The sequence below is a fragment of the Manis javanica genome, chromosome 7 (assembly GCF_040802235.1).
Source record: "Manis javanica isolate MJ-LG chromosome 7, MJ_LKY, whole genome shotgun sequence".
In the NCBI taxonomy this organism is placed as follows: domain Eukaryota; kingdom Metazoa; phylum Chordata; class Mammalia; order Pholidota; family Manidae; genus Manis; species Manis javanica.
The window spans coordinates 72,164,579-72,189,125 of NC_133162.1; the positions used below are offsets into that span (position 1 = coordinate 72,164,579).

At 55.8% G+C, this 24,547-nt stretch overlaps 1 protein-coding gene across 8 annotated transcripts in view; it reads left to right on the forward strand.

Moving 5' to 3' along the window:
• Positions 1–1,896: 1,896 nt before the first annotated feature.
• The window catches only part of LDB3 (LIM domain binding 3), a 57,073-nt gene continuing 34,422 nt past the window's right edge, over positions 1,897–24,547 (forward strand). For 3 of the 8 annotated variants that reach the window (XM_017673213.3, XM_017673216.3, XM_017673219.3), the window contains exons 1-8: positions 1,897–2,045; positions 2,135–2,250; positions 11,819–11,970; positions 12,471–12,546; positions 17,646–17,668; positions 18,717–18,920; positions 23,596–23,765; positions 24,231–24,267. In XM_017673213.3, the coding sequence (XP_017528702.1) occupies positions 2,158–2,250; positions 11,819–11,970; positions 12,471–12,546; positions 17,646–17,668; positions 18,717–18,920; positions 23,596–23,765; positions 24,231–24,267 (755 nt within the window). In that variant the 5' untranslated portion in view covers positions 1,897–2,045; positions 2,135–2,157. Of the gene's footprint in view, positions 2,046–2,134; positions 2,251–11,818; positions 11,971–12,470; positions 12,547–13,616; positions 13,982–17,645; positions 17,669–18,716; positions 18,921–20,900; positions 20,916–23,595; positions 23,766–24,230; positions 24,268–24,547 lie in introns of all 8 variants that reach the window. The other 5 variants (XM_017673211.3, XM_017673214.3, XM_017673217.3 and 2 more) reach the window with 2 other exon arrangements.

The following is a 24,547-nucleotide window of genomic DNA, read 5'->3' on the forward strand; positions in this document are numbered from 1 at the left end:
GAGGAAGGAGAAGGACCAGGCTTGCCCCCATCCCCACTCCCAAGTGAGATGCTATTATCAGAAAGCAGCTTGTACACAGCCCATGGGTACCACCTGTTCTCTGGCTGTTTCTGACTCCCAGGGGAGGCAAATGGAGGGAGGCTGGCCTTCCCCTTCAAGAACATCCTTCCCTCTACCCTCCCTTTCCCCAGAGGCAGCATCAGGCAGCGCTGAGTCCAGAGAAAGAGCCTCTAGCTCTAGGTACAGCCTAGATCTGGGCTCTTCTTCCCTGTGCAGGGTTAATGCCCTCCCTTCCCTACACTGGTCATGCCCTGTGGCTGGGTCCCTCCAGCTTGGGAAGACAGTTCCTCCCCAAAGAAGTGGATAAAGCTGGAATCAGGGATGGATGGGATGGGGCCTGGGAGAGGGGCAGGGAATGGTGTGGATGAGGGCCAGGGTGCTGGCCACCTCCTGGGCCAGGCTGGAGCAGGGAGGACAGGATGGGCTGCATGATACAGGGCAGAGGAGGTGTTAAAGTGGGGGGAAGAACACAGGTCCCTCCACAGCTTCTCCTACTTGATATTTTTGTGACCTTGGGCAAGTTACCAAATGCCACTATGATGTGTGGGGCCTCCTACCATGCATGTTGGATGTGCCAGGCCCAGGATATGAGCTGGGGTGCTGGCAGCTGGGAAATTGCTCACATGCCAGGGTCCAGCTCAGACCAGAGCCCTCCATGAGGACAAAAGAGCAGCCAGCCCAGTGGCTTTCCCCAAGCCTCAGTTTTCTTAGCTGGGAGCCAGGGTAGGCCCTGATCCATCTCTTCTGGGGCCTCAGGTCTCTTGGGAAAGGGCTTCTGAAGGTATCTTGGTCCAAAGAGCACATTGGCAGAAGTCCTGAGGTGCCTAGGCCCCAACCCAGGACACACTGTTTCTGGGTTACAGGCTGAACACACGGCATACACTTTCCCCTCCCTGCCCCTCTGGCCCCATGCCCCAGCAGCTGAGCAAATGGCATCTCCTCCCCTCCTCCCTGCCCTCTGCCATTCTGCCACAAAGGGCATGGGGGCCTGGCGGGCGGCGCTGGCAGCTGGAGCTTTCCATGCTGCTGTCAAGTTTTCCAAAGTACAAATGAGAACGGGAGAGCCAGGAATAACTGCTCAGCCCCCAGAGGGTCTGGAGGGTGTGGGCCTGCTCCAGACTGCTTTCAGACTCTGGGCAGAGGGTACGGGTAGAGCCCCCCACCTCTTCCAACTAAGTCTGGACAGTGGGAGGTGCCTGTGGCCACTGGGGGCCCATTATTTGGAATTACTCCTATAGGAATGAATCCAGGCTCCAGCACAGCCTGGGGCCATGCCCTGTGTGACCTTGGAGAAATCACTTAACCTCTCTGAGCCTTGGTTCTTGTGGGCTAAGGTGGCAGCCTCTCAGGGGATAATGGAGTGAGGGGACCAGAGCTGTGTTTAGCCATGCCCAGAGCTGCTGCTATTAGGATCATTTTTATGGCTGGACAACACCAGGCTAATTGCTGGTCTCCTGTGCTGAAGCTGTCCAGGCCAGATGGAGGCTCAGCTTGTTCCTAGGTACCACTGTGGCTCCATGCTAGATAAGGCACCTCAGGGTCCTCACCAGGGAGAAAGGACAGCAAAGATGCAAACTGCAGCACCCCTGCCTAAGGCCTTGAGCTCAGCTACAGTCTCCGGGGCCAAGGGGTGGGTTCGGCTGGCCAGAGAGTGCACATCTGGGCTGTCCAGAGGGCAGAGGGAGCAGGAAGAGGAGAGCAAGGAGTTGAGAGCATTATCACTAACCTGGCCAACGTCCATCCTGCCCCCTGGGGTGGGGGTGGCACTGGGTGCTGGACACCCCTCCCCAGGGGCTATATTAGCCTGGTGAGTCACAGTGGACCGGCTGGGAGGCCACGGGCGGGCGGGCACAGTGTAGGGTTACAGTCCATTTATGGGCGCAGCAGAGGGCAGATATCAGAGTGGATGGCATTCATCCCCAGCTATTCTTAGGAGTCTCTCAGGAGCTCCACACAGCCTGGCTGTGCAGTAAGGGACAGAGCAGGCAAGACTGGAGGGTCCAGGGGCAGGGGCCGAGGTTCCGGATGGATGTGTGAGGGCCTTCTCACTCCACTCTTCTCCCCTTGTCCACAGAGGCTGCCGCTGTCAGCACCAGCATGTCCTACAGTGTGACCCTGACCGGGCCTGGGCCCTGGGGCTTCCGTCTGCAGGGTGGCAAGGACTTCAACATGCCGCTCACTATCTCCCGGGTGAGTGTGCACTGCCCACAGCCTGGCACCCTCAGGGGTGGGACATGTGCAGAGAAGGGTGTGTGCATCTGTTGGGTCTGTCCTCCTCAAGGCTCTTAGAAAGCAAAGCACGTCCCATCGCTGGTGTGGGGGCTGGGACTGGCCCCAGCTAGATGCTGCTGGCCATAGCCCTGGTCTCAGCTACAGCTGCTGTCCACCTGAACTGGCCTGCCTGATATGAGTGTGAAACATGGGCAAGGGGTGGGTGTTTAGACCAGAGAAGGAAATGCCAAATGTGGAGGGTGGTCAGGCAGGTAGACGAAGAGAACAGCTCTGTCCTAAGTCCTTCCCCTAAGCCTGGAGCATCTCCCTAGAAGTGGGCAGCTGCTATGGGGAGAGAGCACTCCTAGCATGGAGAGAGCAGATGACAGGTAGGCAGATAGACAGATGATGGACAGACTGCTGACCTTGGCTGCTATGCTGTTGGGGCTTGGGGCAGGGCTGGGCTGGTAACTGGGCTCCAGCACCCACTCTATACCAGACCTGAGATAGCAGCCCTCTTCCCCCCGGTGTCTTGGGCCTGCTTGGGACCTTGCACTAGCTGGCTTCATGGAACTGGGCCTTCCTCACCTGCCCAGAGCTGCGGTTCTGTCTGTCACACGTCTTGTTCCCCATTCTCACCTGGGGAAATGGCCTGTGTGTTCTGCAATGTCTGTGATCCGGGAGCAGCCCTGCCTGATGGGGATGTCACAGATCACTGGAGATTGTCGGAGTAACTCTATTGCCCAGCTGGAGACACTGAAGTCCAGAGAGGCAAGAAGCTAGATATGCTTCAGAGGAAGCTGTCTATGAGGAGGAACTGCTTTAACCACTGCTGTGTTCCCAGCATCTACACCAGAGCCTGGGACATGGTAGTGCTCAGGCAACATTTGTCAAGTAAGGACATCCCAGGGAGTCTGGCAGAGCTGGTACTGAAAGGTCCCAAGGCTCAGGGTGGAGTGAGGTATGTGAGGGCAGAGAAAAGCCCTGCCTGGTGGGGACGCTGAGGCACAGCCCCTGCCCTGCTGCTGTGGACACAAGGGGGCAGGCTGGGGCCCCAGGCTGTCCCTGGAAGGTGATTGATGGGCAGAGGTACGTGGGTTACTGCCCACCTGGGAACAGGAAAATGATTTCTTTCCAGGGCAGCAGAGATCTGCCTTGGACTTTGGCAGAGGGCAGCAGGGAGCAAGTGCCCCCACTGGAGGAGCAGTCCTGGATGTGGAACCTGAATGAGCACTTGGGGATACCCCAAGAAACAGAAGCCATACTCAGGGGTGCTTTGGGAGTCTCAAAATACCTATAGAGGCCACACTCCTCCAGAGTGGGGCACTAGCCAGCTCCACTGCAGGGAAAGGCCTTGCCCTCCATCTTTCTGCTGGAAATCTGGCTCATTCTAACCTGCATCTCCACCCTTCCAATCCACTGCCCTGGAGACCTCAGGGTCCAGTACTAAAAAAACACCTAGAGCTTTGCAGACCCTGCCTGGTGATATGATAACACAAGGGCATTTGAGCCCCAGTGGACACAGTCTCCCCAGGACCCTGCACAGCTCCCCACCCCCATGGGTGCAGGTCTCCTCCTGTCCAGGGGCAGCAGGGCTGTCCGCCCTCACTCTCGTGGGTCCACTGGCCACTCACAGACCCCCTGTCAGACCTATCCTCCTGGTGCTCCCTGCTCCATCCCTGAGCGTGGGAATTTGCCTCCTGGCTCAGTGGCACCCAGGATAGCCAATTACCTCACCCAGGGTCTATGCACCACCTGGCCCTGGTTGGCCCAGGGCTTAAATTGCAGCACAGAGGCCTTAAGCTAGACAGCAGGAAGAATGTCCTCCCTGCAGGGAGTGGGTATTTTACCATGTATTGGAGCCAATGACTGGGGGGACCTTTAAAAATAGACCCTGCAGCTCAGGCAGGGTATTAGGGGATAGCCATAACGGCCTTTCAGCTTCCCATAGGGGCATGTCCCAAATCAGCAAGGACATGGAGCAAGCTGGACTGGGCACTGCTGGGGCCTTCCCAGGGCTTAGAACCTCTTGTTAAATTTCCCTCGTGGGTCACTGATACCCTGGGCTCCAATGTCTCCCACCCAGTGCTACTGGCCGGGCAGACCAGGACATGGGGCCCTGCCATCCCGCTAGGGCTGTGGTTATTTCCCGCTGAGGCTCTCAAGGCCATTCTGCACCAGGAACTTCTCCCTCAAAGGGGTGCAGGGCCAGAGCTCTCCAAGGGGACGCTTCTCCCACCCCAGCCATGACCTACCTTCACAGAGGGCCAATGGATATTTGCATGTCCTGGCCCAAGCCTTTACAACAGGGCATAGTGGAATATTGTGGTGGGGGAATTAGCAAAGGCAGGGCCTCCTTCTGTGCCAGGGGCCAGTACCCAGGGGCACGTGCCCTGCAATCCTGAGGTGGGTGGTCAGGCAGCAGAGCTGGCATTCCTGTCTCAGTTCAGAGCCAGGCAAGCTGAGGCTCAAATCTGTTCATGAGCCCCTATGTCCTTGGTAACTCCTAACTCACATATCTGCCCCCTCACCCCTCTGGTGAGGGACTAGTAGAAAAGTACTGAGTGTGGTCTGTGCCCTGTCAGCTGCAGGCCAGGCCGTGGCTCCTCCTGTAAGAAGTCTGGCCACCGCATGCTGGTGGTGGTTCCCATGCCCAACCCACCCTACCCACTGGCCCCACAGAGTCAATCTTGGAGCAGTAGCAGGCCCTCCAGGCCCCCCTTCGGTGGATCTCAGCCTGAGGACCCACAGAAAAGGGGGTTCAGGAGAGAGTCTGGGAGGGTGGAGGGGAAATGCCTTTATTTATCCTGGACAGGTGCGGCTGGGTCTGCAACATGAGCTGCCCTTTCACTCCTATCCTCCCCCAACCCCAGCCAGTTCTCCAGGAAGTGGGGGAGGGGAGAGAATGGCCCCAGAGCCTGGCCCCCACCCCCCATCAGAGCCACTCTGCCACGGTCTGGGGCTTTGCCCCTGCTGCACGCGTGGCCCTTGACTTTATTGAGGCGTATGCCTGACTTCAGTCTCTGCTACTCACAGCTGTGTCACCTTAGAAACCTCAGTTCACCTGTTCAGCCTCAGTTTTTTCATGTTAAAGTGGGGTTAGTGCCTTCCTGAAAGCTCACGTGTGAGAGGGCTTTCTAACATGCACTTGAGAGAATACTTTATACCCACTGGGGCAGGGGTGGGACTGAGCCTGGGTGCAGGGGTCTGTGTCTCTGCTCCAAGGCCTCCACTCCTCAGGGGCTCATCCACCAGACTAGCAGCTTGCCTAGGTCACCAGCCCAGAGGCCTCTGCCCTTTGCTGATTTTGGCTTCAGTATTTGTCAGACTCTCCTAACTACTGTGGGGACACAGAGAACAGAGGGTCCCCTGGGATGGGGAGGGGGACTGGCTGAGATTATCGTAGAGCAACTGTGCCAGAGATTCCTGGAATTTCGAGGCCACCATGCTGTTTTTGGGCAGCACCTAGTGGTGCTGACAGGCCGTGCTGTTTATAGCCCCACTGAAGGTCAGGCAAGCCTTGGGAGGGCTGCTGGGAGGCTGGCCTGGGCCTCCCCAAATGAACGGATGGGAGAGATAATAAGATAGAGGGTCACACATGGGGAATGCATTCTTAGAGGTCCCCAGGCCAGGCCCTCCCCCTACATACTTCCCTCCCTGGTGCGCAGAGCTGCCCCTGACCCCATGAAGGCCGGAAGACAGTGGGCATGAGGCTGTCTGGCTCCTGGGGAGCAGACCCTCCCAGGCATTGGGCCAGGGATGCAGGACAAAGGCAACTTCATGGGCAGCCCCCAGGCTCCTCAGGTGAAAGGCCTTGTGGGGCAGCAGTGTGAGGAGGCTGGGCTTCCTGAGTAACATCACTAGGCCCTGCTAGGCAGCCCTCCCATCTGGGAGATGTCTCCCCAGTTCCCTGAGTCTCCGTCCCTCTCTACACAGTCCTCTCTCATCCAGGGGCTGTCATGATTGCAGGGGCCCCCCAACCTAGGGCCCTTCCATTCCCAACACAGCTTCTCTGCTCTTTGGAGCCAGGATCCCCCTCTACCCAGGATCCATCCTAAGAGACAGGAAGCAGATTAGGCCATGGCCCAGTGCTCTCTGGGACCCACCGAGAGTGATGAGCCCGTGAGAGCATTCTACTGATAGCATCTGGGACACAGAAGGGTGGGAAAAGAGGAGGAAGAGAGAGAGACATTGAAGGCCAGGGAAGGGTGTGGTCCACTAGCCGGGGAAGGTGACTCCTGGCTTTGGGTATAGGGAGGTCATTGTGTATGTGGAGTGGTGGGGGCCAAAGCCAGATGGCTGGGTGGGACAGTGATGCAAGATGGTAGAGGCCGACCCACTGGTCACGCCTTAGAGAAGCCCAGAGGTGAAGAAAGGAAACCAGGACAAGAGTTGTTGGAACAACTAAGGCAGGGAGAGAGACTTTTTCTTTTTTTTTCTTTTGTTATCATTAATCTACAATTACATGAGGAATATTGTGTTTACCAGGCTCCCCCTTCACCAAGTCCCCCCCACAAACCCCATTACAGTCACTGTCCATCAGCATAGTAAGATGCTATAGAGTCACTACTTGTCTTCTCTGTGTTGCACAGCCCTCCCTCTGCCTCCCTCCCACATTATACATGCTAATCGTAATGGACTTTTTCTTTTTTAAAGACAACTTTTTAGAGCAGCTTTAAGTTCATAGCAAAATTGAGGGGAAGGTACAGAGATTTCCCATATGCCCCTGTCCCATACATGCAGAGCCTCCTCCATCCTCAATATCCCCCACCAGAGGGCTGCACTTGTTGCACCTGATGAACCTGCGCAGGCACATCCTTATCACTCGAAGTCCACAGTTTGCATTAGGATCACTCTTGGTGCTGTATGTTCTGTGGGTTTGGACCAATGTAACATGACATGGACCCATCATTATAGTATCATACAGAATAGTTTCACTGCCTGAAGACTTCTCTGTGCAAAGAGAGGCTTTATGAGAATAGATAAGACTCTGGCTTGTATATCATCCAGGGTGGGGTTGGGAAGTAGGGGCTTTGGGAGACAGAAGGTTCCATTGAGAGGGTGAGGGAGGAAGCAAGGCCCCAGGGGAGACCAGATGGGCAGGGAGCAGAGCTTGGTGTGACGGTAATTTAATCACACAATGTTTAATGCACTTAGGGCCCCCTGGGAAATTCCCTAGGGTGGTCAGCATGGGAGGACTGGGAAGAGATGTTAGAGGTTGCACAGTCCATGGCATCCACTCTCTGCCTTTGCTCCACATCCTCTTCCACACCTGTACTGGCAGATCTAGAGGCGAAGAAAGGTTTGGAGCACTGGGAGTGATGGCTGGGAACTTCATGCCAGGGAGCTGGGGAAATAGGAGCCAGTGCATGGGTAAGCCTGAGCCCCAGCTGGCACCTTGCTTCCCTGAGACCCTGGGACTCTCCCCCTCACGCAATGCTCAGGCTCAGTTTGGCACTGCAGGCTGGCTAAGGACTGGTCGGCTAGGGCTGGCCCCGCTCCCTACCCCCACTCCCACCCTCTGGCAGCTCCAGATCGTGTTTCCCTTGGAGCCAGGGGATGCAGCCTCCTAGCCTCGGCCCCTCTGGCATCCCAGGGAGGAAGGGGCTGGGGACAGGATGGCACCTGCACCTCCTCAGTTGGGAGCTTCCCTGAAACTTTCTCAGCTCTGCACCATCCTTACATAATACCCTATTAAATACTGTAATCCTCACCACAATCCGGGGAGAAAGGCATTGTTGCTGTCTTTACACAGAGAGCACAAAGGCTGACACTGTAACCTCAGGCCTGTGTCAGACTATAAAGTCCATGCAGTTTACTTTGCTGCCTCCTCCCCAGGCACCCGCAGGTTACTGGGGCCACAGCTGCTCCCTGGCACCAGCTATCTCTGTGCTCCCTCTGGCGTGCCCTAAACCATGGCCCAGCAGGGTGGAAGGACAACTTGGCCCCCAAACACCCAGAGTCTATCCCAGGGAACTTTTGACACAGGACCTCTGTCCTGGAGCTCTGCTCACAGTGGGGTTCCCAGTTGAAAGGTGGCTGGTGACTAGAAAAGACCGAAAAGTGAGGTAGAATGAAACAGTCATTACAAAGAGTTTTTCAAATGCTTAAAACAGGATAGAAAAACTTCAAAGAAAAAAAAAAATCCTCCAAGGATTTAGCGCCTTTGGGTCCTTGCCAGCCCATGCCTGAGGGAGAAGGATGTCCCCAAGGCAGCTCCCAAGGGAAGCATTCCAGATGGCCCCCCTGAGACAAGGAAAGCAGAGAGTCAGACAGCAGATACATAGATACCTCATGCCAGGACTGCCCTCACAAGAGCCCTGGGCTTCAGGCAAGGGTCCCAGGGTGGACCCATCCTTCTGCTGTGCAGGCTACTCTTGAGGAGGGGGAGGGGATCTGATGGCTTTTGGGCAGAAGTTGGGGGTAACCTCCTTAGGGCCCCTGCTTCCATCCTGCCTCCTCTGAGGAGACTGGGCAGAATTAGAAGAGTACTTTCCTACAAGATGATTACAGCACCTTCACCCAACAGCCAGAGGGGTCTTGGGCCCTGCTCGGGGCAGCCAACGGCCAGGCCAGCTGAGCCCTGATAAGCAGACACAGGTGCAGGGAGAGAGGCACCAGGGGCAGGCCAGAGCCAGCTTGGCAGCTCCCCTTTGGAAGTCTGGCTCTTGACCAGGCCCCAGGGAGGCTGAGCTCTCCCTGGGGACGAGGATCACCCCACCCCATACCTGAGGATGAAGGAGAGCCAAGCAGGGCCAGGGAAAGGGAAGGCAGGAAGCCAATGGGAAGGTATATGGTATTAGCCAGCCCATGCCTGAGGGAGAAGGATATCCCCAAGGCAGCTCCCAAGGGAGGGCATTCCAGACGGCCCTCTGGCTGGCCTAGCGGATCCGGCCCCAGGATTTCTTGGATGTCAGTCTGGTGTCCTTGCTCATACTTATGCATGATCTGGACATAGTTCCAGTCCTGCCTGGCAGGCATCATCTCTGCAGACATGAGGCCTGCTCTTCTGCCTGGGGTCTGCAGCCACCATCCTGGGAGCTCCCTGCTGCAAGACAATGGCCGTTTTCTCTGTAGATGGTTAGAAGTGTCTAGGGGAGCTCTGGTGTGGGGGTGTCCTGCTGTGGGGGAACCCTGTGGTCAGCCCACTAGGGCCACAGAGGCACTGCACAATTCACCCTGAATGGAGGCAGACTAGTGTTTGCTACTTTCTCTGAAATGCTTCAAATGTAGGATGGGTTGATGGATGGGGAGAGGGATAGACATGTGGCACAGAAATTGAATGAAATGCTACCGTAGAGTCTCAGTGGTTATTTGGGTGTTCACTGTAGAATTCTTTCCGCTTTTTCTCTTTGAAGATGCCTATAATAAAATGTCAGGCTACCATAGGCCTGAATGTGAAGCCAGAAGGTATAGGGAAAGGCGATTTTCTGCAGCTGGGCAGCTCAGCTTACCCTCAGGGGGCTCCTCTCAGCCCAGAAAGTGTTTTGTTTTTCTTTGTTGTTTTTTTTTTACCATTTGTTCAACCCCTTAAATAGGAGGAAACAACATGCTCCTGTCATTAGTAGAGGCTCACTATGGCCATGAATCTGGGTATAAGGGCGATATGTATTTTGAGAAGGGCCAAGTAGTTCTAAGATGCCTGGAGACCCTGCTGGACTGTAAGCCAGATGACGTGGCTTCCTCGCAACCTAGGGATTTGTTTTTTTATTGTCCTTCCCACATTTTGGCAAATTCAGGGGCTGGGGGAAGCTACTCTGGGCACAGGGTAGCTGGTATTTAAGAAGGTACCACAGTCCCTGGAGCTGAAATGGCTGGTCAGTGGCAACTGGCAAGGGCTCTCCTGGTCTTGCTATCATCACATGCACATACAGTCTCCAGCCCACACTGTAGAGCCCACCCAGGAATGGGCTGGAGCTGGCAACTGCAGGGGGCCCTGGTTTGGATGGGAATTCCCTGTGAGGGGCCTGGCAGGAGGCTCCCATCCATGTCTGCGAGTCCAGGGCCTGGCCAGAGGCCCACCTGGGCCTGGTACCCAGGGTATGGGACTATCTCCAAGTCCTCTCTGGGCTCCTTCTAGGATGGTCTGTCCCCAGGCGTTGGCCAGAAAATGGCTTTTGCCAGTGTTAGAAGCCAGCCTTGTCCCTGGGGGTATAGCCAGGAAGGTGACTGGGATGAGCCCACAGAAGCCAGGATGGGCATGTGGGGGAGGGAAAGCCAATGGACACTCCAGTCACAGTTTGGTGGGGATGGTGCCCAGAGGCTCTTCTTTCCTATGATGTCACTGGGGGTGGGGCTTCCATGGTACTCCCTGTGAAGTCCTCCGGAGGGGTGGAGACAGAGTCTCCCTGACAGCCCATGAGACATCCTTAGGGGTGGGGTCTCATCACATTCCATGTAATATCACTAGGGGCCAGCCTAAAATCAAATTATTTTAGGTGATATCACTAAGCCCTTCAAAATTTTGTATTTCATTTGCTATCACTGCAGGGGGGGGTGGTGCCATGAAGGCATTCAATATTCTATTACTGGGGGCCAGGTGCCCAGAATTTGGCATTGTACATAACATCACTGGGAGTGGAGTCTGGACCATTATGACATCCCAAGTAATGTTCCTGGGAGTGTGGCCTTCCTGACATCGCATGGATTCCATGGCATTCCGGAGCATCCATGGCATTCTGCATGATCACATTGGGGGTGGGGCCCCCAGACTCTAACATTGTGTGATGTCATTGGGAGCAGGATTTGGAAACTGGCCCCTATGCCTGCACCTCTCCTTCTGGAAGTATGAAACCAACCACAGAGTGTTGAGTCCTGCTGCGCGTCCCAGCCAACTTTGCTCCCCCAGGCAGGGTTGACAGCTCCCCTGGTCCTTTACACACCTGCTGTGGTAGCACCAGGCACTTGCACTAGGATACTTTTGTGAGTGTGCCCCACCTGCTGGCCTGGCAGTGTCTCTGTAGCAGTGCTGAGACTTAGCTCCTGCATGTGCCCTCCCTCCTGGAGCCTGGAAAATGCTCCAGGGATTTTGGGGGGTACAGGTGTTATAGCAGGCTAACTAGTGTAACAAATAGCCCCAAATCTCAATGGCTTATGAGGAAGTTTATTTCTCACTCATGAACATCTGATGCAGTGCTCCTTAGTCATCTCTTCCCCAAGCAGTGATTCCAGGATCTGGGTCCCTTCCAGTTAGTGGCTTGGCTGTCCTCCTCTGGGTCTTTTGCGTCTGTTCTGCTGATGAGCAGAGAGGGTGCAAGATGGGAAGGATGATTGTTAGGGGTAGGCCCCAAAGTGGCACACATTGCTTGCCCCCTCATTCCACCAGCCAGAGCTGGTCTCAATGCCACATTCAGATACAAAGCAGTAGGAACTGTGGTGGCTGTGCACCAAGAAGAGGAATCAGGCTTGGTGAGCAGCAGGGACTGACCATAGTGAATGAATGAAGACAAACTGGCAGGCCTCTGCTGGATAATGACTTCTCTGAGGACTAGCCCATGCTCGGGTCCACCCTCCTGATGTGCCTCCTCTCCCAATCTGCCACCCTCAGATCACGCCCGGCAGCAAGGCTGCCCAGTCCCAGCTCAGCCAGGGCGACCTTGTGGTGGCCATTGACGGCGTCAACACAGACACCATGACCCACCTGGAGGCCCAAAACAAGATCAAGTCTGCCAGCTACAACCTGAGTCTCACACTGCAGAAGTAGGTGGGAGCTCTCCGGAGCACGGGGGAAGGCTGGGGTGTGGTGTCAGGGGTCTGAGAGAGGGGCTGGCCAGCAGCAGCCTCCTGGGCCCAGCCCTATGCTACAGGACTGCACAGGGAAGTAAGGATGGCCTCTGGATTTGCTGTGTCTGTGTCTCACTTTACAGATGAGGCTCAGAGAAGGTGGGTCACTGTGCTGCCCATATGTGCACAGTCAGGCCTGGAAGCCAAGGTCTTCCTTGCTTCCTCTTTGCTCAGGCATCTCCCAAAGCACTTAGCAGAGGCCCCTGGGTGCAAAGTGCTCAAGGGGCATGACTTCTCCATCCTGGTCAGGCCCAGTGCCTTCCTGGGGACACCAGTCTGTGGAGCAGACAGCGGGCCTCAGGCCCTCTGGCCTGGTTCCTGGCCTTCCATTGCTCTCCCTTACCAGTCCTACCCAGGCAGGAGATCCTGGCCCTGGAAGGACTGTCTTCATTGGGTCCCATTTCTGGTTTCTCCAGGTCGAAGCGTCCCATTCCCATTTCCACGGCAGCACCCCCGATCCAGTCCCCACTGCCGGTGATCCCCCACCAGAAGGTAGGTGCTGACTAGTGGCAGAGGGGTTCTACTCTCTGCTGTGGTTCCTGGAGTATAGACCCTGGTCTGCCTGCTTGACCCCTGGCTGGCCCAGCTGGGATGAGTTGGGGTATCAGACTGTCCCACCGTGCCCCAGCTGTGGCTGACTCCAAGAAGATGGGGCAGGCCTCATAGATGCACTGGAGCCCCTATGAAATACTGAACATGGGGGTGCCCGCCTGGGTGCTAGCCACCACCCTGGGCCTTGAGGCTGGGCTGACAGGAACCAACTACTTAAGGTATCACTGATATACAATCTTATGAAGGTTTCACATGAGCAACATTGTAGTTTAAATTCACTCATATTATCAAGTCCATCCACACCCCACTACAATCACTGTCCATCAGTGTAGTAAGACCTGCATGACCTCTTACTGACCCCTGTGTGTCCAGAGGGAAAGAGTAAGACAGGGTGGGAGAGGGGACAGAAAGAGGTTGATGGGAAGTTGCAGTGGGTGGCAGACTGGGAAGGTAGGCAGAGGAGAGGGCTGCTTGGGAGAAGCTGCAGAGGTAGACTGAGGGAACCAAATGCCAGCCCCCCTTCCTCAGTTTCCCCTCCTGCTCATCCACTCTGCCTGTCCACCGCCAGCCCCACTCACTGGCCATGTGGGGGCATCTCAGTGTGGGGTCAGTAGACCAGGAGACTGGGCTATGCCCAGCAGGTGTCCCCACTCAGGGAAAGTGGAACAGATATAGGATAGAGGGGGTTCTCCCCAACTCCCTGAAAACTACCCCCCTTTCCTCCAGCCCTGCAGGTAGGCTGGTTAGCTTGGCTTTGTGTGGGGGGCTTTGGATTTTGTCCAGGTGGATGCCAGCCTCAGGGCCATTAGCCACGTGCCTCCCTCCCCCTTACCTCATTCTTCTTGACCAAACCCTTCTCTTGCAGGTGTCCAGTCTGTCCCCTCCTGAGCTCTGTGCAAGGGCTGCAGGCTACTAACACCTCTGTTTCAGGTCCATGCAGAAGCGCTGGAATGTGTGCGGCCTCTAACTACTCTCTTCTCTCTCCCCTGTATGGTGCTGTCTTGTGCCAGGACTCTGCTCTGGACATGAACGACAGCCTGGTGGCACCCAGCCCCAACCCTGAGGCGAGGGCCAGCCCGGGCTCCGCAGGCACCCCGGAGCGCAGGCAGACCTTTAGCTCCTTCTCCCAGACCTCCATCTTCTCCTCACATACAGAGGCTTCTGAGCCCGGTCCTCCACAGAGCAGCCTGGGGGCCAAGACCAGTCCGGAGAGGGCCCTGGACTCACTCAGCCCAAAAGTCTGGCTGGGCTCAAGCCAGCCAAGGCAGTATAACAACCCCATTGGCCTGTACTCGGCAGAGACCCTGAGGGAGATGGCTCAGATGTATCACATGAGCCTCCGAGGGAAAGCCTCAGGTGCTGGACTCCCAGGAGGGTAGGTAATGGGCATGCAGCTCTCCACTGGGGGTCTGGGGTCACCTGGGTCCTCAGTGCTCATAGAGCCCTGGTCAGATGGTCAGAGCTTGGCCAGCCCCAAGCCCATAAGGCAGTGCAGGCTGAGAGCAATGAACATGATCCTGTTGGCATTTGGCATGAGCCAGGCACTTTACACAACCTAGGGTGACATGTCAGATTTTGCAGAGGAGGAAACTGAGGATCAGAGAAGGTTGAGGTCCAGCTGTCTAGCTACTAAGTAGCCTAGGGGGTCCTGAATGCAAAAGACTCTGGCTCCCTGGTATGAACATACCAGGCCACCCATAAGGACAAAGCCTGCTGCCTCTAGGAACTCTGGGGCAAGGAGCTGATTCCCACCCCTCTGGAAGCCCTGAGGTAGGATCAGGGAAGAACTAGAGATGTGGGAGGCAAGTTCTCTAGGGTTGGGAGTAATCTAGGAAGGCTACCTGGAGAGGGAGCACCTGAGCTGGGTGCAGAATCAGCAATGGTGTGAAAGGAGTGGGCTTGCAGGACTGACCCTGGTTATTAGGGTGGGGCAGCAAGAAAGCAGGACTCCAGGGAGAAAGGGGCTGTGCAGGAGAACAGCAGCCCACTGCCCACCCCTTGAGGTCTAGCTGCTGGGACTCTGTGAGCACAGAAGTTAAAGCTAGAGTGGAGGTCCTGGAGAGGCTGTGGGGAGGGAGTCCCCAAGCCGAGCCCCTATGTATTAGCTTCCAAGCCCTTCACAGTGTTCTCATTTTAACCGCTCTCATGGCCCCAAGCAGTCAACGTAATTACTGCTGTGTGCTACAGGCAGAGCAGGCTGGGGCAAGGCAATATGGTCCAGTGGTTAGGGGTTCAGGGCTTCTCCTTTGTAGGCATACATGAGAGATCACTGGGAGGACTGACTGGGACAACACATGCACAGCACTGAGCTCTGTTTTGGCACACTCACTGCATGCTACTTGTCACCATTGCCTGGAGTCACACAGCCGGTGCATGCATGAGACAGAATTTGATTGCAACTGGGGTCAGTCTGGCCCATGCTGATGCCCTCCTTCTGCCCTTGTGCCCTACCAGCTCACTGCCCCACTGGGGACCCCTGGCTGCTCCAGATCCTCCAGCTCTGTCTGGGATCCTGAGTGAAGCTGGCCTTGGGCCCTTCATGGTCTGAGCTCCTGGTCCCTGGCTTCTCTGGACCAAGGTGTTTCCCACCAAGCAGCTTATGCCAGAAAACTCAAGGAATGGCAGAGTAGAAATGGCATCTTGCTCCTGCCTTGGACAGGCTGGTGGCTCTTCCTGGTCCTCTCTGGTACTGGCCCCTGAGGGCAGGTCAGCCTCTGGAGGACTGGGACCTCCATGAAACCCACCTGAAGTGACAGTAATGCCTCCCCTTCCTGAGCCCTCATGCTAGGCTGGGAGCTGGCTAACAGTCTGTATTCTTTCTCTAACATAACTCTTCAGCAACTTTCAAGGTAGCCAGCATTTCCTCCATTTTACAATTGGGACATAGAAGTCCAGGGAGAGTTAGTAATTTGCCCAAGGCCACACAACTGAGAAGTGGCAGACAGAACTGGCACCCAGTCAGCCTGACTCCCACTTGCATGGAGACAGGCATCTCATGGTGCCCTCCTGTTGGCACAGGGGCTTCTCAGAACCTGACAGGCATTAAATTATTACCTGATGCTCAGAGCAGCAGGGTCCAACCATTTCCTCCAAGGGAAGTTAGGGTCTAGGGCAGAGAGTACAGTTGAGCACTTTATCCAAAGTGAAAGCTGATGCTGTAGTCCTGGCAATGACAGCAGGAAGGGTAGCCTCTATTGGGCCGAGACCACCAGCTACACTAAGTTCACAGCTCACAGGCAATAGGGCTGGCAAATGTTAATCCCTGTATCCATCCATTGTACACTTAACCCATGCCGAGGGCTTTCCATTCAGGATTCTGCTTAGTCTGCACAGCCTGTCTGTGCAGTGGGCACTGCCACCTTGATTTTCTGAATGAGGAGACTGAGGCTGAGACAGGTGGATAATTTGCAGAAAGTCACAGCACTAGAAGAAACAGGGTCAGGATTTGAACTCTGCCCTGTCTGGCTCCAAAAGGAAGCCTTCCTCTATGCTCTCTCTGGAGAGCTAGCAATGTGGTTCTTTGGCAGCTGTATCTTCTTGGGAGGCATGCAAAGGTACAGATGCAGTGTGAGGACAGTTAGGCATGACCATTGTTGCAGCCTCCATATTATCCTCAGGAGCTGGCACTGTCCTCAGGACCTAGTCCTTCAGTCACAGGTGCAAAGGCCCCGGCAGGTCTTCTAATGGTCTTTGGTTCATTATCCCCTTATGCTGGGCCCTCTCTGAGCTCTCTGCTGCAGGCATCCCAGCCTCCAGGTCCTCAGGTGGAAGCAACGCAAGGGGCAGGAAACAATGCTAAAGAAGGAGCTGGCTGCCTGGGCAGGGAAGTGTAGAGGCAGCCCCTGAGGCCAGCATTGCCCTCTGCTCTGCAGGGGGCCACTGGGCTGGCAGCACAAGAGCTGACCCTGCTGCTGTTAGCACTGGCCAAAAATGTAGAAGTGGTGGAAGATCTGTGCTGGCTCTTTCCTAATATAGCTCCCCTTGCAGCTATTTTGAACCTGGGAGGACAGAAGGAATTTTATCAGCTCTGACACAGTGTTGGGCCTGGAGCTAGGGGTTCCCTGGCTTTGGCCTAGCTCCCCAGGGTTTGGGCCAAGGGATGACCATGGCCAGGCTAGCTGGGTCCCACACTCTCCCAGCCAGATCCCAGAGTCTCAGACCTGGCAAGGTGGCAGAGTTGGAGGGCAGGGACGGGACCTCCTGTGCTCTTCTCCTTCAGGCTTCAGATGGGGCCCCTGGTGCTACCATGGTCTGCCTACAGGAAATTTGCATTTAAAAAGACTTAAGGCAGGCAATCCCTCCTTTAGAAAAGAGTGAGGGTCGGGTCTTCTCGTAGTGTCTAGGCTGGGCTGCCTTGGTTGAGGGCTTTCCTGCAAGAAGCCTTGGACCCACACTTCTCCAAGCCTCACCTCATCCACCCTACCTCATTGCCCAACCAGAGGGCCTTCAGGGCAGTCACTGGGGACTGCACAGATGCCCCCTACCCCATGCTCCAGGAGGAGTGGCCAGGGCTGCTTCTGGCCCTTCTCTGGGAAAGAGAGCATGCCCTGCAGCACGCACAACCCAACACCACTGCAACTCTTGCTCAGGGAGCAGAAGTCCTAGAACTGCTCCCATTAAACAAGGGTAAATCCAGAGCTGCTGTCTTGCCAGGAGGCACCTGGGTCTTCACCCTTCTAGTAGCAGCCACAGCTGGTCCTGTCTCCATCTCCAGATTCCTCTCCTGGGGTCTACAGCCAGGTTGTACAGGGTGCATGAGTACCCATGAAGATGACAAGAAAATCTTTCCCCCTGGCAAGGCTTCGGGTACTGTGGACCTACCAAAGGGAACCCCTGCTGTCAGCATCTCTGACCCAAACCAAGAGGCCTAACCCCTACTCTGAGCTCGCTCTTTCCTTCCTCCCTGCTCCCCTCCTCCCCCAGTGCCAGGCCCAGGCTCCACCACCACCATGGCCAATCTGAGGATCCCCAGTTCAAAGCCCCTGGCAGGATCCTCACTCTGATTGCCTTGTCTTCTTTGCTCTTTCTTTCCTCCCCAGGTGGTAGCCAACTCTCCAGCCAAGTTAGTATCCAAGGAAAGCATGTGTGTGCGCTTGCGTGCATACCCCAGCATGTGTCTGTGTGTCCGTCTGGACAGCGTGTGCCCGTGTCAGCATGTGTACAAGTGTATGCATGCGTGAGTGGAGGAGCATTTGAGTCCCCGAGGGAGCATCCATGTGTGTGCAGCTGTGAGTATGGAGTGGAGGCGTCGGGGAGGGGTGCCAGGGTTCTGTCTTCTGCGCCCGGCTTTCCGCCTTCCGTGCCTACTGCAGCTGCTTCAGACCCGCAGGCTGGCTCCAGTGGGCGGTGGGTGGAGCGCCGTGCTGCCGCGGGGTCCTGTGTGAACCTGAAGTCATTTCCGGCCCTGCGGGACCCCTCAGAAGAGCTGCATCTGACCTTGTCTTTGCTTGGGGTGCACATCGGAGGCAAAAGCCCCGATGGGTTGAGACCGGGGTCCACACAGCAGTTGGACTTCAAGGGGACTGAACTCTGCTCCGAGGAAGAAACACACGCACTGAAGCGCCTGGAGCAGAGCCTGGGGCCGCCGAGGGGGCGGCCAGCAGGACGAGCCGCTTTGCAGAGGAACCTTGTTGAGAATCCGCGTGGGTGCCCAGCGGGGCTGCTTTTCGCCTTTGGAGTGTTCTGGACCTCGCTTGGGCTGCCGCTGCCTCTCACGTGTGGCCCCAGCTCCTGTCCCCTCCCAACCCCCTCTCCAGTCCTCTTTGTCCCTGCTCCCCTGCGGAGGTGGTGAGAGCTCTCAATGCCTGGCGTCCCCTGCTGACCCTGGGAGGTAGCGCAGGCCGAGCCGGGGCCTCCAGGGATCTGGGAAAGCCAAATGGACAAGAAAAACCTGCCAAAGGCTTTGGGTGCGGTACTGAGGGTTTTCCTGACGACACTCAGCCGTCCACGGGCCGGGACTTGGGCAGCGAACCTGGGGTCAGGCCTTGGGAGATCTCTGCACCACCAGCCCTCACACTGACCTTCCATGTAATGCCACCTGTCGCCCTTTTCTCCTTCTGCCTGCCTCCCCCACTCCCGTCTGCTCCCCATGCTCCACACCCCAACCCTAGCGCCGACTACCAGGAACGTTTCAACCCCAGCGCCCTGAAAGACTCAGCCCTATCCACCCACAAGCCCATCGAGGTGAAGGGGCTGGGCGGCAAGGCCACCATCATCCATGCGCAGTACAACACGCCCATCAGCATGTACTCCCAGGATGCCATCATGGATGCCATCGCCGGGCAGGCCCAGGCCCAGGGCAGTGACTTCAGTGGGTAAGCGCCCCCTCCTCCACTCAGCGTCATTCATCGCCCACCAGCCCCACCACAAGCCGGGCCTCATCACCTGCGGAGGCCCAGGGCGCCAGGCTGCTGGGCACCATAGAAGACTAGGCATCCGGACCAGCTCTCCTTCCTTGCCTTGGTCCTCCTGAGGCACAGTCAACCTTTGCCAGGGCCTTGCAGAACCTCATGTTCTGTCTGCAGAATCAATCTCATGGTCAGCTTTAGGAGAAGGGTGGAGAACTGCAGAATATGGTGGTTCCTCCAAGAGCTTTTCACAGCCTCTGCGTTTTCCTGGTTCCATGAGGGGGCTGGTGTAGAAAGAGACTTCTGGAATCCTATGAGGGTCACATTCTCACAATTAAGCCATTCTTTGGGGTGGGGTGAGGGGGAAGTTGCTGCATTCTTCCATCAATGAGAGCAATTTCAATATGTGACTGGGTTTCTTGTTTGGGAAGGGGCCTCAGGATCAACCATCCAAGGTGCTGTTGGCAGTCAGCCCCTCTGCAGAGCCTGGGGAGCACCCAGGACTGGGTGTCTCCTCCTCCTGTTTGCCCAGAGAAGCCCAGCCTCAGGGCAGTGGGATTTAGGACATCCTTGATTCCTGGAATTTGCCTGTTTGCAATGGTTGAGGAACTTGAGTATTGCATAGGGAAAGAGCTGGCTGAAAATCCTTTTTGGATGAAACTGCTAATGGCGCAAATTAATGGGGACCTCTCTTCCTCTCCGTCTCTGTCTCTCAATCTCTCTCCATATCTTTGAATCTCTATGTCTCTTTCTGTCTGTGTCTTTCTCTGTCTTCTTTTTCACACACACTCACAATTACAATCTCTTCCTGTTTTCTACTTGAGAATACCATTAGTGTTAATGTTCAGAACTGACTGATTATCTCGTTGGGCAACATTATATCCTTGAGTCCAGATGCCTGGGAAACTCAGCAAGAAATCTTAAAATGATGGTTGCACTTTTTTCTGAAGCTAGCAAAAACAGACGTTGTAAGAGCAATAGAGGCGTAAAAAAGTCCCAGAAAATCCCTATCGTTTTCGGCCTTTGTAGAACTTGGCCCTTGTTGCCATGACATTCATGCAAGTTATAAGGGGTAGGCTCCGGAGGCCAAACGATGGAATGCTGTACAGACGTCCTGACTCCGGTGGTTGGGAGCCGGCCTCTCAGGCACACAGTACTTCCTGTAGACCACCAGGGGGCAGAGTTTGCTCGCCCTGGAGCTGTGAGTCCCAAACCTTCTAGGCTCATGGCTGCTGCTCTGCGGAACTCTGGGCAGTGTTGATTTATTTAATCCCATTATTTAGAGCAGCAACTATGACGATGCAAGTTTAAAAACACAGCCATTAGCTCATGTGTACCCAGAAAAACAAGACTGCCTGATAAAGCCAAAAAACTAACAGGGATTTCCTGTTAACATTTGTTTGCCGCGTGTGTCCTTGCGGTACTCTTAAGAGTGGTGGTCGCCGAAGAGTTCATTGGGAATAATGAAGAACTGCTCCTCACTAACTTTGTATTTTCTGCACCTTGGGAAAGATTGCTATCATTTGGTTTTACCACTAGGGTACCCATGATTATTTTTTAATGTGATGCACCATTGGTCCAATTTAGGATTCTCAGAGGTCCTTTCCTCCCTACTCCCCATCCCCTCCCCTCTCACTCCCATCCCTTGTTACCTGGGAAGCAACATGCTTTCCCCTTCCTTCTAACTTAGCCCTGCTGGGCTGATACTGCCATGGTGCCTGTGGGTAAGAGTGGCCCCTCCCTGCCATGAGGTGCTCCATTTCTGCTGTTAATGTCCATGATTCCTTTCTCACTGACAGTTTTCTTTTTGTCTCTCTCTTCCTCCTTTATTCACCCAACTCCCATAACTCATTTCTGGTCCTAACCCTGCTCCCCTGTGTGTGCGTGGCCCCTCTACCATCCCATGATGGACACAAACTTACTGCTGAGCTTTCTTCCGCTTGGCAGGGCGTCGCCACTGGCGTAAGTAGACCTCATAGTGTCTGTTCCGTCCTCGGTCTGTCTTGTTGCGGGAGGATGTGTGGGTGTGGTGGGATGTGTCTGAGGATGGTGGCTCTGTCCACCTTCTTCTTCACACCCACCTCACAGACAAATGACATGCTGAGCATCCTACACAGGGAAGTACTTGTCTTTTGAGGTTTGCCCCAAATAATGTCACTATGGCACAGAAGTCAAAGCGGCGACATCACACTGCCCCACCTGGCTGGACCTGCATGCCTGTGTTCTCCTTGCTGTGCTTTGCGGGTGCTCCCCTCCACCCCCTGAGCTGTCCTGTCTGCAATGGGACACTTTAGACCTGAATGTCAGAATCCACACTGAGCCATTATTTAGGGGAGTGGGTGATAAGGGGACATCTTGGAGGCCCCTCCCCAGGAGCCTCATGGGAGATGGATCTGGAGGAGCTGGCACCTGCCAGGATCACTCATGGGAGGCAAAAGATGAGTCTGATGGGGGGAAGTGGGGAGTGGAGTCAGTGCCCAGAGGTACCTTGAGGCTACAGTGACTGGAGTGTTTTTGGTGGCAAGAAGACCATGCTGGGGGTGGCTCCAGAGGGCAGCCTCGGACCCAGGGTCTCAGGACTGCATGGTCTGTTCCATCCTCTCTGTATGTGTATATTCTCCCTGAGCCCCAGAATCTCCAAAAGCACATTTCCTGCATCTGACTCCCAGTCTCCACGTCCCTTGTCTTTGCACGATATTGTGGGAAGTGAAGCCAACAGTATGAATCCCAAGGGACTTCTGGAAGCTTTGTTGAGCCCTTGGAGCTGCAGAGGAACAGGGCATCACCTCAAGGGCATGTTCCAGGGAAATGGCAGCGAACACCTTCCATTTGCTTTCTTGACCCCAAAGCTCCATGTAGGCAGGCTCAAGGGCAGGGCCTGGGCTTGGGTTTACACCTCCACTTTCCATGGCACAATCCACACCTCCTGCTTCCCTCTCCTCCTAGCAGACCCGGGAGTCCTGGTTGTGCCGTTTGATTGCTCATCTCACCCAAAGACAGCAGGCTGAGTCTCTGCCTTGGGAATCCTTGGGACCCCTTCCTATGCCAGAAATGGCCTTCCCAGTGAGATCCCAGTCTGTGCTCTGCTCCCTAGACAGCCCAGGATCCTTCCTGCCTGGACTTAGAGGGCTCTGTAGCCTTCTCCATTTGATCCCAAAGGCAGTCTGCCAGTGACTGTAGCTCTCTGGGCCTGGGTAGAGCCCTCAGGGAATTTGGGGCCACTCTGCCTGGCCTTGGTCATCCTTCAACACTTTTCTCCACCTCTGCTCTTGTGGTCCACCCTGAGCCAGACACTGGGGACCAAACTTGAGAGACTACCAATCTTGAGAGTGTAGGCCAATGCTTCCATCCAGCTCCTTCCAGAGAGGGTAGAAGACATGGCCACTGGGAGGCAGGTAGAGGCAGCCATGGCCACAGGCCAGGGGAGGCTGGGTAGGATGAGTATCTGGGCTAGGCTCTGTCTCCAGGTGTGAGCATTTGGGGTATGTACGGCCCCAGTGGGCAAAAGGGGCCTTCCCGAGCCTTTGTCACTACAGAGGATCTGATGGAAAGGACACTGAGGTAGGAGTTGGGAAGCTTGGGTTCTGACTCAGTGGGGCCCCTATGTACTGTAACCTAGAGCCAGAGGACTGTCCTCACTGGGCCTCAGCTTCAGCACCTGTAAGAGAAAAGGGCTGGGCCTCTGGGCCATAGGCTGGGGAGACATGCTGTTATTGCTGTGAGCTCCACTTCAGTCTACCCTGACTCTGGAGGGGGTGGGCTTTGTGGCCTGGATCCTCCAGCCCTTGCTGGCTGGGGTGAGTGGGCACCCGTAAAGCTTTTGACATATCCTGCCCTGTGTATCTGACCTGGGCTGGGAGGCCCTGGACCCAAGGGCTCTGGGGCTCATTTTGTCTCTCATCTCGGATTTGTTCAATCAACTAGGTTTTGAGTACCTACTGTGTGCCAAACCCTGGGAGTCTAAGGGAAGGTCACCAGGCCCCCCTTAAAGGCTGTCCTGGGGCAGAGGACTAGTGACCCTCCTTCACTGCCAGCTCCCCCAGGCAGAAATCCCACAGTCTGCTGGCAATGTGGGGCCACACAGGCCTGGGTGCCTTGTTTCTTATACCACCTCCCTACCGAGCTCCCTGGTTTGGCTGAGTGGGGGCTCCCAGTCCTCTCCAGGGAAGTCATGGTGTCAGTGGTTCCCTGTTTGGACCCAAAGGGGAGACAAGGACATGGGACTGGCCCTAAGGAAATCTCTGAGTCCTCTGAACGAACGGTCCTCACCCAGCACCAAACCCAGGGCCTGCTCAGAGAGGTTGAAATCACTTCAAGAAGACCTTTGTTACCTCCTCCTTGAAAGAGGGGTTGGGGGGTAGGGTGTCTTCGGCCTGTACCTGGAGTTAGCATTGGGGGCAGGGTTGGCAGGAGGCATCTGAGCCTCCTGACCCTCCATGACCACCCTGAGCACTGAGCACCTAGGCATTGTCCCAGGCTGTCAGATGGCAGTGGGCAAAGGACATGGTGGGTTCAGACAAGTGGGGCCAACAACGGGCGTTCAGGGTGTGGGGGTGCAAGGGGGATGGGTCGCGGGGGGAGTGGGGAGGACAGGAGCTGGTTCCAGCCTGGCGCTCGCCCACAGCCTCCTTCTGCATTGTAGGAGCCTTCCTGTTAAAGATCTCACTGTGGACAGTGCCTCTCCCGTATATCAGGCTGTGATCAAGAACCAGAACAAGCCTGAAGACGAGGCTGATGAGTGGGCCCGCCGCTCCTCCAACCTGCAGTCCCGCTCCTTCCGCATACTGGCCCAGATGACGGGGACAGAATACAGTAAGTGAGGGCTGGGGGAGGTCTGGGAATTGGAGATGCGGAAAGGCCAGAGGGCCCTACTCCACCTAAGGCCCACAGAAGCCAGGGAGTTAAGCCCCATCCCCTTTGAAGATGAGCTGACCTTGATGCAGATGACACCAGCTTTCTGCTCTGTTACCTGACTCCACGGTGGGCAGCAGGCTTGCCATGCTCCCTGCAGGCAAAATGATGCCAGAGCTGGGATGAGAGGACCCCCGCACCCCCGCAGGCCACACCTCTGACCACTCCCTCCCAACTGCACCATTTCCTCTCATCCTCTCATGTCCACTTTTTCCCCATGCCCTTTGCCCGGCACACAGCCTTTCCCTGCCACTGGCTGGGGGGCAGTAACCGTTCTATCTGTGGGACTCAATGCCTAGAGCTCCAGTGGCTTTTCTTCCTTATGCTCCCTGTGATTCCTCCTGACCAGCAACTTTCTACCCACAGTGCAAGACCCTGACGAAGAAGCTTTGCGAAGGTCAAGGTAAGCACCTGGACTTGGGCTCCACAGCCTTGCCCCTCCTAACCCCATCCCTCCCTGGCAGCCCCCAGGTCCCATGACTCATGGAAGAAACCTCTCAAATTCATGTATTTGGAAATTCCTGGCCCCTGAAGGGCTCCAGCTGATGCTGGTTTGGGGCCTTCATCCCAGGTCAGTGAGGCGGGTGCCTGGAGCTGAGTCTCTATCCTCTGGACCCAGGCTGCAGGAGTGAGGAATCTGGGCTCTCCTAGCTCTGTCCCTGGGCAGGGGGCAGGGCTGCTTT